This window comes from Ictalurus punctatus, chromosome 16 (assembly GCF_001660625.3).
Source record: "Ictalurus punctatus breed USDA103 chromosome 16, Coco_2.0, whole genome shotgun sequence".
NCBI lineage: Eukaryota > Metazoa > Chordata > Actinopteri > Siluriformes > Ictaluridae > Ictalurus > Ictalurus punctatus.
In genome coordinates this window covers 11225616-11250523 of record NC_030431.2, presented here as the reverse complement: position 1 = coordinate 11250523, position 24908 = coordinate 11225616, and the positions used below count along the sequence as shown (strand labels likewise).

The following is a 24908-nucleotide window of genomic DNA, read 5'->3' as shown; positions in this document are numbered from 1 at the left end:
TCATCCATCCCTCATCCATCCAACCGAAATGCAAGACACATTGATATAACATTACAACAGAGGCATGTAGAAAGCATGTCAAATTGGCAATTAAAACCACTGTGTCATTTTAAAGTCATGTCCTCTCTTTACAGAAGAAAAAAAAACAATGTTGATTTAAATGTACATTTAAAGAATTAAACCCTTAGTTTGGGTCAATCTTGAATGTGCTCCAATAAACTCCATTGTAATGCATTCCACTGTGCTTTAAAAGTGGTTTGAGGTAAACACTCAGCACATTGTTGCTTTTCTTCAAATAACATGGTTGTCTTCATTGAAATTTAATCAATGAAATACAATAACTGTCCTATCACAAATGAATTTGAAGTGTGTTTGAGAGACTAGTCAGAGCCGCAATAGATAAAGTGTTGGGGTGTTTATATGTGGCATTTTAGCATATGCCCCTGAAATATTTGTCTTATTATTTTACAAGAGAAAATTAGCCAGGAAATGGATAGGTTGTTTCACTTGAATGATGCCAAGATGTACAACCTCCAGCAGGTTTCATGTCAGGAATCAGAGATCGATTAAGAGTGTGCCTGTAAAGCCAAATTTCATGGAGGATTTGAGATTTGACAGTTATTCCATTTCATTGTGACGGTTATTACATTTCTTTGTGACAGTTATTCCATTTCATTGTGGCACAAATCAGCACTATTTGGGTTGAAATGTAATGAAAATGACCACATTATTTGGAGGAAAGCAATGAAGTATTTAGCATTTAGTTTAGTCGTTTAAATGAGTGGAACGCATTATACAATATACATTAGCTGAGTTGATGGAATTTCAAAGTAATGTGCATTCATTTCAGCATTTCATTCTTTAAATGCAAATCCGTGCATTATTTTTCAATAAAGAGATCGAACAATATATAAACTGTGTATAAATCCATCAGTTTTGAACAGTTTTGAAGAATCACAAGAAGCAGGGTGCCTGCTAATGTCATGAAAATTATGTACAGTCTTATCAGAGCATATCAATTCTGAAACTTTTTCCACAGGGAAGTATGGCCTCACCATTAACCTTAAATTTAGCAAGATGTTTAGTGCTTGGGACCTACTAATGGAAGAAAAATGATTGTAATCTTTTCCTCTGCACAAGCTTAATATAGCTAAATATGGACCAGTCTTTCACTCACTTTGTCCATTTCTCTCATTTCTTTTGAAGCAATTGGTACTGTGGATGGCAGTGCTGAGAAGGAGAAGGACTTTCAGGGAAAATTTCAGAAACAGGTGCAGTTTAATCCAGGCCAGAGCACAGCTACATGGAAAATCAAAATCCTTTCTGATGGGAAGTATGAGCAGTCTGAGACCTTCAACATCATTCTGTCTGAGCCAGTCATGGCAGCATTGGAGTCACCAGCAGTGGCCACAGTGGAGATCGTGGATCCAGAAGATGGTAAGAAACACAGCTTGAGGCCTTGAAATTTTAAGGTTCTGTAAGACAATTATCTTATTTTAAGATACCAAGGCATAACTTTTTGATGCTCAATAAGGCACAATGTTTTTTTTAATTTTTTTTTATTAAGCAATATTTTGACTGAAAACATCTAATATATATTGACTGGCATATAATAACTCATTTTATAAAGAAATAAGTCAGAACCTTATAATTACAATGTCTCAGATCTTTCCCTCCATGGTAGTTTTTTGTAATTAAATTAAATTGCCAATGATTATTAATTTTTTAGCAAGACAGCACTGAGAGGAAAAGCAAATGTAGAGAGAAAGAAACCACAGATAAAAAAGAAAATTCGGCATATTTCTATGATGTCATGCTTAATTATTAGGTATATATAAACATATTGCAAAACAGTGCACTTATATTACACATATATATGGGTGACAAATTAAAGTATAAATTGCTTAAATGTCCCTGGACATAGATTCTAAAAGTCACAGGAACTGTACTGATGGGATGAACACCATTCCTCAACTGGCGTTTGGATGATGTGGTGGAAAGCTCTGTCTAAAACATTAGTCGAAAATCTCTCATACAGTGGTGCTTGAAAGCACCTTTAATTAGGTTCTTTTTATCTACTTTTAGGACTGATGATGAAATCTGATGATGTTTTATGTCATATTTATGCTGAAAAATAGAAAATTCTAAAGGGTTCACAAACTTCCAAGCACCACTGTAGCTTCTCAGTTGAGATGTGGAGACACTGAAGACTATAGCATATTACTTTTATTTTCATACTCCTGAACCTATTCCTATTTTCATACATACTTCTCATGTAAATGCCAGAAAAAGCTTAGACATTACAATTCACATCAGCCACTGCACCTCACCTGATCACGTCACATGACTGTCTGCACCTGATTCATTTTGGGATGAATGAGCACTTGTATATAAGTCATGCTTTGCACTGAACACATTGTCTTTCATTTGTCCTTCTTTACTGTTGTTTCCTGTTGCTGCGTTAAGGTCATTGTTCTATGCTTGTTTCCTATAGTCCCTGTTTTGTGTTTTACTTTCATGTCTATTAAAACTTTATCTGCACTTGCATCCGTCTTCACCTCCGTTACGTAATCGAACGAAAGACCATCAAAATGGATGCAGCAGATTTTTTTCTCCACCCAAAAGAAAATCTTGGAGTCCCTGAGGTTGGAACCGGAGGGGATGGAGCCTTGGATTAGAAACACAGAAGCATGGCTAAGCCATGCGTAAGATCTTTCCCTACCCGAATCAATGGAGAACGTTGCTCAGCCTCTCTGCTCGACTGAGGACGTTGCTCAGTCTCCCGGTTTGGCCGAGAGCTCCGCTTTGCCTCCCTGCTCTGCCTTGGAGTTCACTATGCCATCCTTCTCCGCCTAGGACGTCGTTCTGCCTCTATGTTCCGCTAAAGACGTCACTCCATTTCTATGCTTTGCGCCGCATGTTGTTCCCTCTTCGTGCTCCATGGAGAACATGCTCCTCCCTCATGCTTCGCGTAGCGCATCGATACCCCTCTGGTCTCACAGAGAACTTTGCTCCCCCCTCTAGTTCCATGGTTAACGTTGCATCCCCTTCGAGCTCCACCTTGAGCTTCGTTCCCCCCTCTGGCTGCGTGGTAGCCATCGCTCCATGCCCAAGCCAAGCCGAGGATATCGCACCATCTCTCTGCGGTACAGAAGAGCCTGCCTCACATCTGTACCCCAGAGAACACGTTATGCTCGTCTTTTTGGATCCACAAGGGATAACACTTCATTGCGCTTGGAAAAGCTTAGGGACTTCTGGTCTGGGTGTTCAGGACCCCCTCCTAAACTTATTATGCACTTCGGGAGCCACCCAGGGGGGGGTTCTGTCATGTAAATACTGGAAAACGACTATCTTCCTTTACTGTTGGTTTCTGTTGCTGTGTTAAGGTCATTGTTCTATGTTTGCTTCCTAGCCTTTGTGTTCTGTAGTTCCTGTTATGTGTTTTATTTTGATTTCTAATAAAACTTTATTTGCACTTCCATATGTCTTCTCCTCTGTTACATACCAATACTCATCAATCTAATCCTTCATGGTCTGTGAATGAGGACCACTCCTAGGACTTAGGATCATAGGATAAAGGTGATGAGTCAGAAGAACCTTTATTGATTTACACTGTCTTTTCCCTCTAAGGAAAAGACCCAAACCATGCGGCAAAATGCTCCAACATAATAGTTAACTGTCTTTCCTTCAGTTTGTTGCCCTTTATTGAGTCAGATATTGAGTCCAGTAATAGACAATATAGTCATGAAGTACTAAAGTAATTTATCAGTCTGACAAAAGAATAGTTCTGAGATGAATGACCTTTGAGTACTTATTAAGCAGTGCTTCTTTCTACATAAACAACGTTTTGCATTCCACTCCATTTTGACCAAATTGGCAGCACAAACTTCAAAATAGTGGGGTCTGAGTTGCTGCACAATATCTGGGGGATTTGAATTCTTTTTTCTTTTTTTTGTGTCACAGCATGGATCCCAGCCTTCTCTCCATGGCACAAACACAAATACCATAAGCTTCATACTGGAGATGTTTTTATTTATTTATTTATTTATTTATTTATTTATTTATTTATTTATTAAGTAGTCCACAATTATCTAAGCACTTTATTATCCCTTCTGGCTATTATGAACATCCATTTTTCTCCTGCATCTAAGTAGACTCCTTTTTCAAGCTTCTATTAACCACCCAGCATTAAGGCATTACAGAATTCTAGTCTGTTGTGGTAATTTGCATGTTAGAGTGAATAGGAATATGGCATGTGACGGCATTAAGAGTTTCTCCTAGATCAACACTGATTAAGGATTTTAGAAGAGTCCTTCTGGAAACGCACCTGCGCATTGAGTACAAATACTATATATATATACTATATAGAGGTATATGAACAAAACACTGCTTTCTAATTAAGCATCAGAGCCACTGCTAATATCTTTATCGTGGTAAACCTGCAGTTCAGCCCTGGTAATTTGAACTGCCGTTCCCTGTCGTGCATTTGCCACTAGATGTGTTGGCTTTAGCTTCTTTGTTTGCTCCACTGCCTTGAGAGTCTCACATTCTCACTTTCATAAGCAAACTTGGATTTGTAGACTATGAATAACCAAAGGCTTATTTTTATTTCACAGTGTGTATGTGTGCGTGTTTTCCTTTATTGGCTTTGTGGAGTCTCTTGGTAATTATAATTCAGATCAATCACACCAAATGCAGCTGATGCACTCTTAGAGTGAACTTATTTCTCCATGTTAAAAAAACAACAACAACAACTCCACGGCTTCCCTTGTGAGCTAATTACCAGTTTTACGGCAGAGTTTTTTCTTGCCAAGGCCACATTCCCTTGGGAAGCTTAACGTGTTGGAGAGATGTGGCTCTGTCTACGGTCAGGAATGTAGAAGAAGGGCGGCACTTGACTAGCCTACATGCTCCCCTGCTGTTCCACTCCAGTCTCTATTCTTGGGATTAATTACCCTTTTAAGTATTTGTGTTTTTGTGGTAGCCTGCAGTGTGGGTCTGTATTCATCTTTCCAGATGAACTCCTATTCAGATTAATATTGTAACACAGTGCAGGGTTTTTCCATCAATGTGTCTGACCCACTTGCCCTGAGTTGTAGCATGGGTATGAAGATTTTTAGTTATGCAGGACAGATGTTTTAACCTTCATCTGAGGAGTTCATCTGCTTTATGATTACACCACAAGTCTTCATGATTATAATGCAGGTTCAGTTGCCTCAGCTGTATCCAATGGCCGATGTGAAACAGCACGAATCTGAGGTTTAAAGGTTTTCAGTGTAAAATGCATGCTGCATTAACACCCAGTCAATTTCTTGTGGTTGTGAAACAAGGATGAAAAAAGGAAAACAGGATCCATGGGTATAAAATCTAACCCTTGTGTTCTGTCCCAGCTTTCAGTAATTGGCTTTTGAAATTGATGTTGCTTTGGAGTTTGTATGAAGAACATAAAAGGGTTCTGTTTTCAGCATTGAGCAGTTGTGCTAATTACAATTTCCATTTTGGAATTGAATACTGAGTAACAAATGTCAAAGAAATGCAGATACAGTCTTTCTTTACCAAGGAGTACATGGAGTAGGACAGTAGCTGTTATTCCTAAGACATCTGTCCATTTTTAACAATTTTGGCATAAACAGCCGTGTGTGTGTGTGTGTGTGTGTGTGTGTGTGTGTGTGTGTGTCTGTGTGTGTGTAAAAACAGGGTAAATTAATTATGCCTGCAATGTTCAAGGTGATTTAATATGGTCTTTCAATACAGCTTGTTTTGCTTGTTTGTCTAAATGAATATGTAATTTTGGGCATTTGCACCACCAGTTCAAAATACAGGACAGTTTGTATGCAAATAGATTCATTTAGCACCCACAGTGTAATTTACCGAATCTAAAACTCACGTCAAGGACCTAACCGAAGGGCAGGTTTTACCTTTACATTTACAGCATTTTCATGCATGCTCTTATCCAGAGAAAGGCTTTGTCTCTGTTGAAAAGCATGTCCACACTAGTACAAATAAACAATGGTCTAATAATACCATAAGGCCATACTAACTATACTATGTACCCTGACCATAACAAGACCATACTGTGTACCCTGTTACATAGCCATTAATGTGAGGTAAAGTACAGCATTTCTTTTCTCAATTAAGTGTTTAGTGAAGAGCTCAGTCTTCATTTGAAGACAGGCAGTGACTCAGTGTTCGGACTCAGCTGTTCGGACAGTCAGGGTCAGTACATTCCCCCTGGGTGCCAGTACACAGAAGAGCCTTGATTGGTTTTAAATTTGCATGAGCTCATTTCTGACATTTGGGAACAATAAGAAATTATTCTATTCATGTCTCTGCTGTTAATCAGTGTTCTAGGTGACAAATTATTCTTAATATAATACTAATTTTTAATAATATAAAATAATATCATCAATAAATAATTATGCACATAAGAGATAACTTACATTTTCACTCTTCCAGGAGATCCGAACTTCCCAAACATGCAAACAAACAACAAATATTTCATTTGTTTCTACTCCCAATGTTGCATGTGGCATCAGTTAATCCGATTATTCTTTGTAAATGACCACAACATACCCAATAACTAGACACATATGCTTTTATCAAACAACATGTGACAATTTCTACTCTTTATATGATATCTTAGTAAATCAGGGACTTTGTTTTTAGTTGTATCAGGGAAATTCTGTGCTAGCTTTCAGAGCTGAATATGTTTACTTGATATATCTAGTTTGAAGAATTGAACAATTGCTGTTATAATTCATGATGTCAGTGTGATCAGGGTGTGAAAAGGGAACTGGAAATTAACAACAAGAACAAAATAACAGTTAGTATTGCTGTGGACTTATAACTGTAGGGAATACTCCTTGTTGCCATTAAGTCTTTGTGGAACAGGCTTTAGCTTTGCAGAGAAAGTTGTGACACAGTCCGGGTGTAGTTTGATTCTCTTGTGTGTGTTGTAGATGATCAGGTTGAGTCTGAAAGAGATGAAGAGATTGGAAATAATGCCTAGGGAACATGTGGACTCAAAAACAAAAATCTCTCACTCATTAATGGAGGTAGTGTGTCACTCCTTTTGAAAGTAACCAGCATGATCTCCAATCTATACATTGTTTTTTCCCCTGCATTTCTCCCTGCCTACACCTTCAGCCTCTCTGTCTGCTGTGAAGAAATACCAGCTATGGTGTGATGAACGGTCTAGAGATGTGAGTGACAGATCAGGATTAATGAGTACAAGCGTGAAGATCTGGAACATGAGCAGAGAGCCGAGATTGAGATTTTATTTGATTTTTTTATTGGTCCCATTGTGGGTGATTTAAAAAAAAAAAAAAAAAGGTTGCAATTCTGCTAATTTCACAGCATTTCAAAAAACATCCTTCTTTTGGCTGGTTGACCTTCCGTCCCTCAGTCAGTTTGATGCACTACATTTAAAATCCTTTTAAATGTTCACTTGTTCCTGGTATTTTTGAAAGTAGAAATACCTGAGTGCACTCCTATTCAGCTAGAGAGTTTTATTCACTGTGGTCAATAATAATTGCAGAATGCACAAAACCTTTGAAGAATTGTGTCGCATAAAGGCCTCTAAAATCTAATAATAAAAAAATACTGAACCAGTCTGGGCTTTGAACCAATTAATTCTTTGTAGAATGCAGAAATACTTAAGTGAGACATTTCCTCAACCCAAGCTCAGTAATAATGTTTGAATAATCAGCCCATCTTCAATGGTTCTTTAAATTAGCTTCTTCTCAGCCGTACATTTTTATTGTTACAGACATTTTAGTATGCCAAGAGAAGAATAACACTTTCTTCTGTTTTTGGCAGAGTCTACAGTCTTCATTCCCCAGGCAAGACTTGTTGTCGAGGAGGACATTGGAGAGCTGCTGGTCCCGTTACACAGAACAGGAGATGTCAGTGAGGAGCTGATGGTGCTCTGCTACACCCTACAAGGTACGCTGAACCATCTGTGCCACTGTAACAAATATAGATTGCTGTAGGAGATGGGAAGCCATGGTAACATCCAATACTTGTTATTGAGATCAAAATGTAGTTTTGTTTTGGGGCATTCTATGACTTGAAGGCTTCTGATTGTTTATAAACTAATAGAAAGTCAGAGGCTAACTGCTGATTTATTAAAGACAACCCTGGCTATGAAGAGTTATAGATTAACGCTAACATCCTCTTTATAAATCTGCTATATAAAAGCACCCTAGATGTCAGTTTAAAAAAATAAATAAAAATCCTTGCACTCATAGGTCACCATTGCTGTTTACGTCGCAATGCATTCTGGGTAGTGATGTCAAACGGTTGCAACGGTCTTGATTCTCCAATGACCCTACAGTGATATAAATTTGTCTTCAGACTTTTCTGTTTGAACCCAGGCGTAACATAAGCGAGGAGGCCAATATAGATGACATTACTCAAAATGTACATCAAAATGAAGATGATCAGAGAGGTGAGGAGGCAGGAGTGGGGCAAAATCGATGGTGTCTGTGCAGTAACTGCACGTCTATGCTGACCGAGAGAGTTTGTTGTTCGACGTAAGCATATGGATTAAACCATAATTTTGATGATAAAACATATTCTAATATCAATCATTTTAGAGATTATCAGCCATCTCCATCGTATACTTTATTCTGTAAAATTCTGCTGGCCCCCCAGCACACTGTCACCAAGTTACGAGCAAATCTATGCTATCTACACAGCTGCTGTGTGTATGAAGGTGCACATATCTTTGGAAAGCTAAGATTCTTGTGATTCGATTGATGTAAACTGTTTTGAGATATAATCACAACAGCAGCTACGATCAATGTCTCCGTCAGACCACCGTCATACAAACACTTATTAAACGGAGGCAACTCACCTCATATGAAGCCTCATAGTAATCCACTGATCCATAAAATCCTAAGAAAAACAGTCTTGTTACACTGGCAACGGTCCAAACAATCCGATTATGTAAAAATATTTAGTCCACCTTTCAAAAGAGACCAAAACCATGCATGTACTCCAAATGGTTTAAGAATAGCTTTGATTTTACTTTTACTTTTAATATTACCTTGGCTAGGCGTTTTAGGAGATTTACGTCATGAGAATATACACAAAAAACGCACTAACGAGATGCTCCCAGGTTTGATTATATTTACAGATATCCCCTGTATCACAGCACACAATAACTAGAAAATTACAGCTAAAAGCAGCACAGTGTGGCATTCTTTTCCTGCTGCGGGAGCTAGTAGCTAATTCTTTTGAATGCTAAAGTGCAACCATTTTACATCCTCGACTCAGAGTGCGTTTCACATGTCACGTAATGGCGGCCTCCGTAGGTTAAGATATGTATTAAATATTAAGGACTTTTAAAGTAATGAACATATTTCATGTGTTTCTAATAACGTATTTTAGTAGGAGAGGGCAACTATTGCATGTTCAGGCCTACAAGTCTTCATAGTCAGGGTTCCTTTTAATGTAAGGAATAAAACACGATCGGGTGTGCTGTTATAGAAAAATAATCAGTGACAAGATAGTGTGATACTATCCCAAAGTTTTATCCTTCTTATATCATGGCAATTTGCAAACAATTATATTTTTTTATTTCTTAACAAATGACACCTCATTCTTTTTACTGGTTCTAGTTGCATTTAATAACAGTCAATAACATGTCACTGCGGTGACACTGGAGGCTCCTTGCATAAATGTTAAATGTTTATAGAAAGCTTCACCATATCCCCTAGTTTTCTTTGTTAGATAATGACACTTTTTTAAAAAAAAATCCCTTTATTATGAGCCTTAGATTATGTGGAGCATCTGCCATACAGCTCCCAGCTCCCTGCATTGTTTTTATAGAAACAATAACAATATTAGAATGAGTGCATTAATATAAACCTGTGATTTAAATTCTAGCTGAAATACTTTCAGAGCCACTGTTATAGAAATGTAATCAACACTCTCTGACTGAGTAGATGTTGAGGTGCAGTTTAAATTGACTTCGTTTCTTGTTAAAGATTAACACATCATAACTTTTATGAGTTTTAGCTACTATTACTTTTGACTTCTCAAAGACTTTTCTTGCGTTGGATATAAAAGAGCGGTGTTGTATCTGAGTATTACAAAGTGCTCAACCAATTTTAGCCAAGCAGAATAGACAATTAAATGCACAATCCATTAGTGTCATCTTTCATTAATGCTATTTTTAATATTTAAATGCGTCTTTAAAGATGAAAAAAGAAAGCTATATTTTTTCTTTAAATTATTTATTTATTTATTAATTTATTTTAGCTATTTGTTGTTTGCTTTGTTCAGTCTTTTGTAACTCTTTCTGAACTTTCTCTGCTGTCTCTGGCGTTCTCTGCAGGCTCGGCTACAGGTACAGCACCCAGCACTGTTCTTTCTTTCTCTGACTACATCTCCCGACCGGAGGGACAGACTAGCATTCTGCGTTTTGAAAAAGGAGAGACAGAGAAGCTTTGCCGCGTGGTGATCATTGACGACTCACTGTACGAGCCTAAGGAAAGCTTTAACGTCTCCCTCAGCGTGGTGTTAGGTGGTCGCCTCGGCTCTGAATACCCCAGCACATGCATCAGCATCCTGCCAGACCTGGATGATGGTAGGAGACTGCGCACAAATGCGCCATATTTCTAGGAGATATTACATGGGATATTAATTTTATCAGCAGCTTAAGGCACAAAATGGTAAATAAACAAAACTATAATTACTTGATACTAACAAGTGTCAACAAATGAATAAGAACACTATTGACTATTCTCAACTGTGTTGAGAATAACAACACTCTAAAAGGAAAATATTAGAATAATAAGATTTGAACATGCTCTGCTCTCATGGATATAAAACAATTGCAAAAGCAGCGCAGGTTTATTTAAAAAAATCTTTGTTAAATATAGGTGTGCAACAATTATTCACACCTATGAATTCATATGATAAAAATTCCCTTAGTTATTCATAACAATGGATAAGACAAAGGAATAGAGCTGTGATGTGCGGCAAAAGATTGTTGAGCTTCACAAAATGTGAAGTGGCTATAAGAAAATAGCACAAGCATTGAAAATGCCCATTTCCACCATCAGGGCAATAATTAAGAAGTTCCAGTCAACTGTAAATGTTATGAATCAACCTGGAATTGGACACGTGTCTATATTGTCTCAGTGCACTGTGAAGAGGATGGTCGAGTGGCCAAAAAATCTCCCAGGATCACAGCTGGAGGATTGCAGAAGTTACTTGCGTCTTGTGGTCAGAAAGTCTCCAAAACTACAATCCGAACTCACCTACATCAGCACAAGTAGTTTGGAAGGGTTTCAACAAAAAAAGCATCTATTCTCATCCAAACACAAACTCAAGCGTCTTCACTTTGCCAGACACTACTGGAACTTCAAATGGGATCGGGTTCTATGGTCAGATGATACCAAAACAGAGCTTTTTTTTCAATAAACACCAGAGTTGGTTGTGGTGCACACAGAGAGGTAGCCATATGGAAAAGTATCTCATGTCCATGGTTAAATATGGTGGTGGCTCTTTAAATATCAACAGATATTAAATGAAAACCTGATTGCCTCTGCCAGAAAGCTTAAAATGGGCCGTGGTTGGATCTTCCAGCAAGAAAATGATCCAAAACATGCATCAAAATCAACACAAAAAGGGTTTACTGACCACAAAATCAAGGTTCTACGTTGGCCATCCCAGTTCCCTGACTTGAAACCCATAGAAAACCTGTGGGGTGATCTGAAGAGGAGAGTCCACCAGCGTGGACCTTGAAATTTGAAGGATCTGGAGAGATTCTGTATGGAGGAATTGTCTCAGATCCCTTTCCATGTATTCCCCAACCTCATCAGGCATTATAGGAGCTGTAATCTTGGCAACAGAAGGTAACACAAAGTATTGACTAAAAGGGTGCCAATAATTGTTGCACACCTATTTTTAACAAAGATTTTTTTTTTTGGACAAACCTGTCTTTTGTTTGCAATGGTTTGCTATCCATCTACTTTTCAGACAACATCTACAGTTTGTTTTAACACAGTTTATCAGGTGCACAGGAGAATCTTCCCACTAGAACCTTTGTTTCCCTTTGTATGCCTGCAAGAATGGATAACGGTGAGGTTGTTCAATTCCGCTTGCTTCTTCAGTCCATGAGGAATCATTGTGTTCCAGTCGTAAACATGGGATATTTGTGCTTTTGGCTCTTTTTGTGCTTCTGGTTTATTGTGCTCCTTCTACAGTAGGATAATAGCAGCTTATGGATTAAGGTAGGTCTGTGCTATTTCCAGGAGATAAATGAAGTTCTCAAAATGATATTTGTCCACTTCTGTGTGTGCATGCAAATTCACTTATAGCCTGCATCCACATTATAACTTGAACATGGATTAGCAAAAGAAATGTAGTGTGCTTTAAGCCAAGCAGGTGGAAGAAGGTGTGAATAATTTGTTATTTATTTATTTATTTATTTTTGGCCTGTGGTCCACATGGAGCTGAGTTTTACTTGTGTATATGCTCTGGATTTGTGTTAATGTTAGCTGAAGGAGGAAATGCTGCTTCATAAGAGATTAGCCTGGGTAGTTTGTTTTGACATGCTGCACTATGTAAAGTGCTCTTGAACAATGAAAAAAACTCATAGTGCACACACACACACACACACACACACACACACACACACACACACACACACACACACAGACAGACATGCACACACAGACAGAGATGCCCTCTAGGTGTTAGAGGTTCCTGGAAACATCTCATTGTTTTCCACATTGAGAACTATACATTGCATGTCTCACATATCTAACTCTCTTATCATTGAATCTAAATTGCACCCCCTGGAACATTAGTTGAGTAGATGCATTTTTAAGGGGCCTGTTTAGTTTAGGATTGTCCCTTATTAGGACATTTGATATTTATTGAATAACTACAGTAGAAGGTGCCATCACAGCCATTTTGAGTTGATGCTCCGAGGTATGTGATTACAGACGCAGACATAGAGCAGATAATGTAGCTGCAATTTACTGAGGGAGACTTTCTGAATGCATGTGTAGTTTAGAATATTCAGTGAATATAACATGCCTTATGACCAAAGCATTCAAGTAAAAGTTATGTAGCAAATCTGTATGGGCAAGATAACCCAAAAAATTATCTAAGCTCATGAGTTCATGCACTATATATCAATACTATATAAAGTATATGTAATATGGAAAGCTAGACGTAGCATTTTCTGCATTCAGTAGCATTGTCTGCTTGCTATATACCCAGCTACACACCCCCGCAGCCCAGCGTAGGATGTGAAGTGTTACATCTCCTGAGGTGATCTAACATGTGCCTTGGGGTGTGAACGGAGGGTTTAAGGGGTGAGTGATTGGGGATATATATATATCGGCCGGAGTCGCGCCGGGGCTTTCCGGAGAAACGGGGGCTCTTCTCGGCCGTCAGGCAACACCGCATTTGTAGCCAGGGAGCGGAAGCTTCGCCCGGGTCTGAGTCGTCTGCAAGAGAACAAACACACACAACGCCGATTAGACAATACACGCAATACCAACCATACTAAGAACTGGTGGAAAGCCATGCTCACATGTCACATGAGAGGTCTCTCCCCTGTCGAGCAGAAGAGCGGCCTTTTATACTCTCCCCTCGTCTGCTGGATGGTGGAATTTTTCCGTGCGGCACGCCATTCATCAGCTGAGGGTGTGTCGGCGGCTCCACCCCACCGCCACGTGCTTTCCGACTGTCCAAATCATTGAAGCAGGGCCGTCTCTTCAACGCCAGTGTGGCAGTCGGGGGAGGAGCAATTTTAGTATCTTGTGCGCCGGCTGTCGGTCCGTCGCAACAGTGTGTGTGTGTGTGTGTGTGTGTGTGTGTATATGTGTATATATATATATATATATATATATATATATATATATATATATATATATATATATATATATATATATATACACACACACACACAGTGAGGGAAAAAAGTATTTGATCCCCTGCTGATTTTGTACGTTTGCCCACTGACAAAGAAATGATCAATCTATAATTTTAATGGTAGTTGTATTTGAACAGTGAGAGACAGAATAACAACAAAAAATCCAGAAAAACGCATGTCAAAAATTTGATAAATTAATTTGCATTTTAATGAGGGAAAAAAGTATTTGACCCCCTCTCAATCAAAAAGATTTCTGGCTCCCAGGTGTCTTTTATACAGGTAACGAGCTGAGATTAGGAGCACACTCTTAAAGGGAGTGCTCCTAATATCAGTTTGTTACCTGTATAAAAGACACCTGTCCACAGAAGCAATCAATCAATCAGATTCCAAACTCTCCACCATGGCCAAGACCAAAGAGCTCTCCAAGGATGTCAGGGACAAGATTGTAGACCTACACAAGTCTGGAATGGGCTACAAGACCATTGCCAAGCAGCTTGGTGAGAAGGGGACAACAGTTGGTGCGATTATTCGCAAATGGAAGAAGCACAAAAGAACTGTCAATCTCCTTCGGCCTGGGGCTCCATGCAAGATCTCACCTCGTGGAGTTGCATTGATCATGAGAACAGTGAGGAATCAGCCCAGAACTACACGGGAGGATCTTGTCAATGATCTCAAGGCAGCTGGGACCATAGTCACCAAGAAAACAATTGGTAACACACTACGCCGTGAAGGACTGAAATCCTGCAGCGCACGCAAGGTCCGCTGCTCAAGAAAGCACATATACATGCCCGTCTGAAGTTTGCCAATGAACATCTGAATGATTCAGAGGACAACTGGGTGAAAGTGTTGAGGTCAGATGAGACCAAAATGGAGCTCTTTGGCATCAACTCAACTCGCCGTGTTTGGAGGAGGAGGAATGCTGCCTATGACCCCTGGAACACCATCCCCACCGTCAAACATGGAGGTGGAAACATTATGCTTTGGGGGTGTTTTTCTGCTAAGGGGACAGGACAACTTCACCGCATCAAAGGGACGATGGACGGGGCCATGTACCGTCAAATCTTCAGTGAAAACCTCCTTCCCTCAGCCAGGGCATTGAAAATGGCTCGTGGATGGATATTCCAGCATGACAATGACCCAAAACACAGGGCCAAGGCAACAAAGGAGTGGCTCAAGAAGAAGCACATTAAGGTCCTGGAGTGACCTAGCCAGTCTCCAGACCTTAATCCCATAGAAAATCTGTGGAGGGGGCTGAAGATTCGAGTTGCCAAACGTCAGCCTCGAAACCTTAATGACTTGGTGAAGATCTGCAAAGAGGAGTGTGACAAAATCCCTCCTGAGATGTGTGCAAACCTGGTGGCCAACTACAAGAAACGTCTGACCTCTGTGATTGCCAACAAGGGTTTTTAAACCAAGTACTAAGTCATGTTTTGCAGAGGGGTCAAATACTTATTTCCCTCATTAAAATGCAAATCAATTTATAACATTTTTGATGTGCGTTTTTCTGGATTTTTTTGTTGTTATTCTGTCTCTCACTGTTCAAATAAATGTATCATTAAAGTTATAGACGGATCATTTCTTGGTCAGTGGGCAAACGTACAAAATCAGCAGGGGATCATATATATATATATATACACACACAAAGGATATCTTTAAAGATTGCTGCCCTATCAACCGATTCAATGTAGGTCGTCTAGTACGTGCTAAGCTAGGAATAAACTACCACAAAGAACGAACAAAATTAATTCAACAAGTATCAACAAAAGTCAGTGCAGAACAATTATTCATAAAACAAAAAGACTTTCAACTAAAACTGTCCAATAGATTTGAAGTTTTATAAAAATTAAATGATATGGACATTTCATCTCAGAATGAGGCCATCACTCAAAACCTGTTAGACGTTGCACATGAGACGGCTCCACCTACAAAATGCAATAAAACTCCAAGGATATCGATGAAAACCAAAATTAAAACAACTAAGAATGGAACAGCAGCAGGACCTGATCAAATCTCAATTGAAATGTTGAAAGCAGGTGGAGAACCCATAGTTAAAATACTTGCAAAACTTTTTACTACCTGTCTCAACAAATATACAATACCTGACCAATGGAAAAACGCCGATGTCATACTACTGCACAAAAAGGAGATGCTAAAGACCTGAAAAATTACTGTCCAATAAGCCTTCTATCTATAATTTACAAAATTTTCACAAAAATCATCAACAAAAGACTTGAATCATCACTAGATTTTGCACAACCACAGGAACAAGCTGGGTTTAGGAAAAATTTTAGTACATTAGATCACATACAAGCCCTTCAACAGGTCATTGAGCGCCACAATGAGTTTAATCTACCACTTTGTCTAGCTTTTGTCGACTATGAAAAAGCTTTTGACACTGTCAAAACTTGCTCAATACTTCAGGCCCTACAAAACCAAGGGATCAATCCGGTTTATCTGAAAATCCTGTTTGAAATCTATAAAAATGCAAAAGCTACAATTCAGTTAAATGATGATAAAGTGGAAATCAAAATACAAAAAGGTGTCCGCCAAGGAGATACCATATCGCCCAAACTTTTTTCGGCCTGCCTAGAAGAAATCTTCAAAAAACTCGACTGGGAGGACAAAGGAATCAAGATCAATGGCTCCCACCTCTCCAACCTACGTTTTCCGATGATATAATTCTATTCTCAGAAACCCCAGAAGAACTACAACAACTACTACTAGACTTAAATGAAGCAAGCAAATCATCAGGGCTAAAAATTAACCTAAAAAAAACCCAAGTTATGTTCAACAATAGGGTTCAACCAATACCAATTAAAATACAGGGAAAACTATTGGATCAAGTAAACAGTTATATATATCTAGGACAAAACATATCAATGGAACTGAATGGCCTTGACGAAGTCAACAGGAGGGCAAGATCTGGATGGCAAACTTTTGGCCGCCTCAATTTCATCTTCAAACACAACTTTCCTCTATGTCTCAAAAGAAAAGTGTTTGATCATTGTGTTCTCCCTGCTCTTACATATGCATGTGAAACCTGGACCTCAAATACTAAAATAATTAAAAAATTAAGGGTCACTCAACGAAGCATGGAACGCCGCGTGCTTAACATATCGCTATTAGACCACAAGACTAATGTGTGGGTGAGAAGTCAAACCAAAGTAAGGACATAATCAAAAGGGTGAAAACATTAAAGTGGAAGTGGGCAGGACACGTAGCAAGAATGAAAGAACAAAAATGGACGTCTGCAGTCCTAAATTGGACTCCACTGGAAGCCAAACGCACAAGAAGACGACCTAAGGCCAGGTGGGCTGATGACATCAGAAAGTTTGCTGGAATCAGTTGGCAACAAAGGGCACAGGATCGTAGTTGGTGGTGGCATTCAACAGAGACCTACGCCCTGCAGTGGGCCGAGAACGGCTGAAGAGATATATATATATATATATATATATATATATATATATATATATATATATATATATATATATATATATATATATATATATATATATATATATATATATACACACACACATACATACAGTATCTCACAAAAGTGAGTACACCACTCACATTTTTGTAAATATTTGATTGTCTTTTCATGTGACAACACTGAAGACATGACACTTTGCTATGATGTAAAGTAGTGAGTGTACAGCTTGTGTAACAGTGTAAATTTGCTGTCCCCTCAAAATAACTCAACACACAGCCATTAATGTCTAAACCACTGGCAACAAAAGTGAGTCCAATGTCCCAAAGTGTCAATATTTTGTTTGGCCACCATTATTTTCCAGCACTGCCTTAACCCTGTTCATCAGAGCTTCACAGGTTGCCACTGGAGTCCTCTTCCACTCATCCATGACGACATCATGGAGCTGGTGGATGTTAGAGACCTTGTGCTCCTCCACCTTCCGTTTGAGGATGCCCCACAGATGCTCAATAGTGTTTAGGTCTGGAGACATGCTTGGCCAGTCCAACACCTTCACCCTCAGCTTCACCCTTAGCAAGGCAGTCGTCATCTTGGAGGTGTGTTTGGGGTCGTTATCATGCTGGAATACTGCATACTGATCATGCTCTGCTTCAGTATGTCACAGTACTTGTTGGCATTCATGGTTCCCTCAATGAACTGTAGCTCCCCAGTGCCGGCAGTACTCATGCAGTGTGGAGTATGGTCTGAGCACTGACAGGCTGACCCCCCACCCTTTCAACCTCTGCAGCAATGCTGGCAGCACTCATACGTCTATTTCCCGAAGACAACCTCTGGATATGACGTTGAGCACGTGCACTCAACTTCTTTGGTCGACCATGGCGAGGCCTGTTCTGAGTGGAACCTGTCCTGTTAAACCGCTGTATGGTATTGCTCACCGTGCTGCAGCTCAGTGTCAGGGTCTTGGCAATCTTCTTATAGCCTAGGCCATCTTTATGTAGAGCAACAATTCTTCTTTTTCAGATCCTCAGAGAGTTCTTTGCCATGAGGTGCCATGTTGAACTTCCAGTGACCAGTATGAGGGAGTGTGAGAGCGATGACAGCAAATTTAACACACCTGCTCCCCATTCACACCTGAGACCTTGTAACACTAACAAGTCACATGACACCAGGGAGGGAAATGGCTAATTGGGCCCAATTTGGACATTTTCACTTAGGGGTGTACACACTTTTGTTGCCAGCGGTTTAGACATTAATGGCTGTGTGTTGAGTTATTTTGAGGGGACAGCAAATTTACACTGTTAGACAAGCTGTACACTCACTACTTTACATTGTAACAAAGTGTCATTTCTTCAGTGTTGTCACGTGAAAAGATATAATCAAATATTCACAAAAATGTGAGGGGTGTACTCACTTTTGTGAGATACTGTGTATATATATATGTGTGTGTATGTGTGTGTATATATATATATATATATATATATATATATATATATATATATATATATATATATATATATATATATATATATATATATATTTCCCAAAATATAAACATATAAGTATATAAATATAAACAAGTGGCCTAATTTAAACCACTAGAATCCTTTCCGCCAAACAATTATGTTACAAAATGTGAGCTTTGTCCAGTGAGCTTGAGTCACAGGATAGTAAAAATCTCCAGGTTCACTTGTGCAACTTTTTTGTTGCTTCCTGCAGGATTCGTTTATTGGCTTTATAAATACATTATCCGCTCAATCCAAATAATGTACTCGTATTCAGTTACATCCCAAAACAGATGGAAGGATGGAAGGATATTGACCTTTATTATAATATCTGAATATGTAGTGTAGATGAGCTGTATACTGCAATGAATATGAAATATGTAATTGTATTTTAATTTTATTAGAGCTGCAACAACTAATCGATAATAATCAATTATGAATATTGTTGTCAACGAATCTCATTATCGATTAGTTGGTCTGCACGCGACAAGATGGAGATTTACTCATCACGTTACTTCTGTTCCGAAAACACGCTTTAGAGAGTAAATACTATAGTTGTGTCCCAAATGAAATACTATACACTTACACTATGTATATGGTACTCGACCGTCTAGTGTTTGGATTTTAGAAAGGCAATATCATCTCAAATATATCACTAGCGGTTGTTTTACTAACCGGAAGTATAAGCCGCTTCCTAGTCGACGGCGCACGACGTCATACGCACGTAATGCAACGCCGCTAGCTTTAGCAGATACCCACAGTCACCGACAATGACTCCTTCGATCTCTTATTGCCTTTTATTCCCAACATGACCTCAGTCACCATCAGGAAGAAAGAGGAAGAAAGTGCTCTAAGGCAGGGGGCATTTTATATTAAACGCTACAGAGATCAAACAGTGCTGCATGAGCACAAAGTTATGTTTATATCCAAAATGCTCCGGTGTGTGCAAGGGGCAGGGGAAACTGGTGCAAGCTTCTTAAAAGGTTTAGTTTAATTCCAGTTTATTGTCATTATATGCTGTATTTGCGTGCTTGCAGTTTAACTTCTGTCGTTTATTATAACAGAAGTGATATGTTAGTAACAAGGCCGCGTTACTCCTCACGCGCGGTGTAGACGTGCTGATAGACACTGAGAGCACGAGTAAGATCTGTAATATCTAATTAAAACACTATGATAAAAGTAAACACAAGTAAAATAATATTCCTAAAGGCAGCGAGTAACAGAAACCACAAGGTGCAGTGAAACTAAGTTTTTATTCTACATATTTAGGACTGTAGATTAATTCTGTGCTTTTTGTGCATCCTTAAAAAATAATGCATAAATACTGATATATAATATAAACTGAAACATAAGTAAATTATATATATATTATTTATTTAGTTTAGTTTATATTATATACAACTATTTCTACATTATTTTTTTATGGATGCACAAAAAGCACAGAATTAAACTACAGTACTAAATGAATAATATATATTCTGGTGTGTATGTATTGGGTTCTTTTCTGTTTTGGACAAACAGTTGTGTTTAGTTTTAGTCTGAAGTTTATATTTGTAATACTCAGTTTATGGATTTAATTTTAAATAAACAAAAAATGTCACTGAAAGTTTGCCCCCATCCGATTAATCGAAAAAATAATCTGCCAACTAATCAATTATGAAAAAAATCGTTAATTGCAGCCTTAAATTATATAGATATGCATATGGGGGGTCACAGTGGCTTAGTCGTTAGCACATTTGCCTTGCACTTCCATGGTTAGAGGTTCGGTTCCCACATCCACCCTTTGTGCATAGATTTTGCATGTTCTCCCCGTGCTTCGGGGCTTTCCTCCAGGTACTACGGTTTCCTCCCGCAGTCCAAAGAAATGCAATGTAGGCTGACTGGCATTTCCAAATTGTTGTGAGTGTATGTGTGATTGTGTCCTGATCCATGTAGGGTGTCCCCTGCGGATTCCCTGGGATAGTCTCCAGGCTCCCTGGCGACCCTGGGTAGAAAAAGCGGTATAGAAAATGAATAGATGGATGTATGGAAATATACATATATTTTTCTTTATACCTATCTTGCTATGACTAAACCTGCGGGAAAAATTTAAATATGCAGTACATCAGATGTGCATAAGACAGGATTTTTACATGTATGCATATCCACTTGTGCTCTTCTTAACTTCACAGTAAACATAACTCATAGGTTTAACAGTTCTCAATGCTTGTATACAGTATTAACAGTAGAAAGCAGAATTTGACCTGTCTATTTTATGTGGATGCACACATTAATATGCTATGTGGTTACAAACAGAATAAAGACAACATAAAGACAACCTGATAAAATTGTTTTATAAAACTCACATCTATGAAGAAAGAGATGAACTACAGTATCATATACTTATTGTAATGTATTTAATGTAATGTACATACTGTGTTTACATAATGTGATTTATTTAAAAATTTTTGTGTTTTTTGTTCGTTTGTTTTATTACTTTTTTATGCGTGTTACTTGTTGTAAAAGAGTAGATTTTTTTTGTTAGAGAAAGTTGTGGGAGTCTGCTCCCAGCGTCTTTTTTTTGCCTCAAAGCATGGCCAGGTGTTGCGAGTTGTGATAGTCTAACTCAGCATCATGGGATTAAAATTTTGTAATGTGGTGGGTTACAACTCCATTGTTTCTGCGTCTAGGATGAACAACGCGATTGTTTTATTTTTAAATTCGATCGAAAAAGCTAATGGGGTTGTTCAAACGCGAGTCGTAATCAATGATGTGCTTACACATGTACTCCCTCTTAGTAGCCCTTCTAGAAAGTTATTTTGTCGAATGTCCCTCCTTTTGTTTCTGATGCATGTATTGCTAAAGAGTTGGTTTCCTTTGGTAAGATAGTCTCTCCCATTAGGAAAGTTGCTCTTGACAAATCACCCTTGCTAAAACATGTAGTGGCTTTTCGGAGACAAGTCTATATGATTTTGTAAAACAATGCTGACAAACTTATCCTGTCCTTTAATATTAAAGTCGAGGGCTTTAACTATATACTTTATGCAACGTCTGAAAGCATAATGAAATGCTTTTGGTTGTGGCAAAATTGGCCATCTGATACGTGCTTGTCCTGGAAAAAAATAGATGAAAATGCTACTGTTCAGACAAACTCTCAGAATAATCATTCTGAGGCTGCATCTGTCCTAGAGTATGTTGTGGCACCTGCTACTGTTGAGTTGAGTTTCTGGTGTGTTGGTTGAGAATAAATCAAATAAAACCACTATGGCTGAGATTACTGCAGGTATGTTCTTCTGTAACTGATCCCATGGGTTTTGAGACGGCTGATATAAACATCGACATCACTGTAACTACAGATATGACAAATACTGATAAACAGGATGGTGAGGGTGTTGTTGAATTGGAGATGGAAACAATCTTCAAAGATGGAGATGGAGATGGACTCAATCTTCGAACTCCTCACTAAAAGAAAAAAAAATCTGTCAGAGCAAAGTGATTAAACAAGCTAAAAAAGACAAAAATGAGGCTGAAACTTTAGTCTCAGACATTGACTACGTTTACATGGACAGCAGTAATCTAATTATTGACCTTACTCTGATTAAGATAATAATGTGAGTAAGGTGTTAACATGTGTTTGTTTAAATTTGTTTAAACAAATGTTTACTGATGTTACCGTCATTCAATAATCGCATAGTGGCTTAAAAAATGAGGTGGACTGGTAAAAAGAATGGGATGGTCAAATTTTTATGAGCCATATGTCTTGTAATTGCGGAAGTGTAGCTGTTTTATTTTCTAGGAAATCACTACCAATTTCTTGTGAAATAGAAATAGTTAAAGGGTGTTTTTTTGTTGTTTGTTTTTTTTTTTTTTTTTTAAATGCCAATTTAATGCCAAGTTTGAAAATGCTATAATGACTCTTTAAAAATATTTGGATACAAAGGGGGCTGGAAGAATTGTTTTTTTATATATATATATATATACAATTAGTGCTGTTATGAAAGACTCAAAAGAATTATTGTTATAGGTGGAGATTTTAACTGTTCAGAAAATGATCAATTAGATAGGAATCACTTAGAGCCATACAAAATGCTCACACAATTAATACGAACATTTGATTTATGTGATGTTTGGAGGAATGTCATCATAAGAACAGCCAGTGTACTTGGACACACAGTAGAGATAATCTTATTTCTATGGTAAGACTTAATAGCTTTTGTGTGTTTTCAAGCAAATCTCACTAGTGACTGCAAAATAATTCCAGTGAGTTTTTCTGATCAATGTTCAGTTATTTGTAATAGTTTTGTTAATTCTATGAAGTTAAAGAGTGCTTACTGACATTTTAATATGTCACTTTTAAATGGTAATTTTTTATTTGTTCTGGGAACATTTCAAGGAAAAAAAAATTGTTTTAATTGTTTTATACCTTAAAATTGTTTTATACCTTACAACAATGGTGGGATTGTGGCAAGGTCCATATTACACAATTGTGTCAAGAGTACAAGCTTGATGTTACTACGGAAATAGCCCAGTCAGTGAAGGACAACAGAAGTACAACAGCTTCTACAGGTGATAGTGATTGTTTTAAAAGCAGTAAATCCCAAAAAAAAAAAAGAATTTCTTGCAGACTTCTTAGGTATTTCACAAATGGATGCACCACCTAATTTTTTTTTTCAATCTAGAACATAAAAATGTCATTGACTCATTACGCTATCACTACACAGCCTAGTCAAACATGCAAACATGCTGTTGATTTCTGTTCAGATTTATATAAATGTGAATTGTTTCAAAGACAAAATGAAGGCTCTACTTTTTTTAATGATCTTCCAAAGATTGATGATGAGTCTAATACTATGCTTGAACAGTCTCTGTCACAAAATAAATTATACACAGCTATAATGAGTATGGAAAATGGGAAGACTCCCGGTATCAATGAGATTCTTGTTGATTTGTATAAACTTTTATGGCCAGTGATTGATGAAGATTTCTTTTTGGTTCTTAATGATGGTTTGAACAAAAGATTGCTACCACTAAGCTGTAGAAGGGCCATCATCACTTTGTTACCTAAGAAGTGCGATCTCCAAAACATAAGTGACTGGAGACTAATATCTCTTTTGTATGCAGATTATAAAATATTATCAAAGTCTCTAGCTACAGGATTAAGTTTTAAGGCAAATAATACATTCTGATCAGAATTATTGTATACCCAATAGGTCAATCTTAGACAATATATCATTGGTCAGAGATGTTCTAGAGGTTGCAAGGCTATTGGGTGTTGATTGTGGGAAAAGCCTTTGACCGTGTAGAACACGCATACTTGAGAAATGTTTTAGAAGCTTTTGGTTTTAGTCAGAGCTTTATAAGCATGATTGAGGCCATGTATCATAACATTGTGAGTGTACTCAAAGGCAATGGTTGCTTGAGTGCCCCTTTTGAAGTACAGAGGGGAGTTAGACAGAGATGTGCTATGTCAGAAATGTTATACTCCCTTGCCATTGAACCTCTGCTTCATAAATTAAGAATTGAGTTGAGTGATGTTAAAAAAAATTGTAGATTATTGTCAACAGTTTAAAAGAATTTCTTCTGTAAAAGTCATTTGGGGAAAAAGGTGAGGCCCTTTCAATGGGTGATTGGAATAGAGGACCTCCCAATTTACCTGGAGGTTTAATATGGAAGAGTAAAAGGTAATAATGAAGGGCACATGGTGCCTTAGCGGTTAGCACATTCGCCTCACACCTCCAGGGTCGGAGGTGCGGAGTTTGCATGTTCTCCCTGTGCTGCGGGGGTTACCTCAGGGTACTCCGGTTTCCTCCTCCAGGCCAAAGACATGCATGGTAGGCTGACTGGCATGTCCAAAGTGTCCGTAGTGTATGAATGGGTGTGTGAATGTGTATGTGATTGTGCCCTGCGATAGATTGGCACCCTGTCCAGGGTGTACCCCACCTTGTGCCCGATGGTCCCTGGGATAGGCTCCAGGTCTCACCTTGACCCTGAAAAGGATAAAGTGGTATAGAAGATGGATGGATGGATGATTATGTTCAAAAGAATTGAGATTGTATGTTTGAAAAAAAATCAAAGGACATTTACAAAAATGGAA

General features: G+C 38.2%; 1 protein-coding gene across 2 annotated transcripts in view; it reads left to right on the top strand.

Moving 5' to 3' along the window:
- Window positions 1-24908, top strand: part of frem2a (FRAS1 related extracellular matrix 2a) — an 86120-nt gene that overhangs the window by 22573 nt on the left and 38639 nt on the right. For both annotated transcript variants that reach the window (XM_017488342.3, XM_017488343.3), the window contains exons 4-6: window positions 1207-1437; window positions 7819-7944; window positions 10343-10594. In XM_017488342.3, coding sequence (XP_017343831.1) covers window positions 1207-1437; window positions 7819-7944; window positions 10343-10594 — 609 coding nt within the window. The remainder of the gene's footprint in view (window positions 1-1206; window positions 1438-7818; window positions 7945-10342; window positions 10595-24908) is intronic.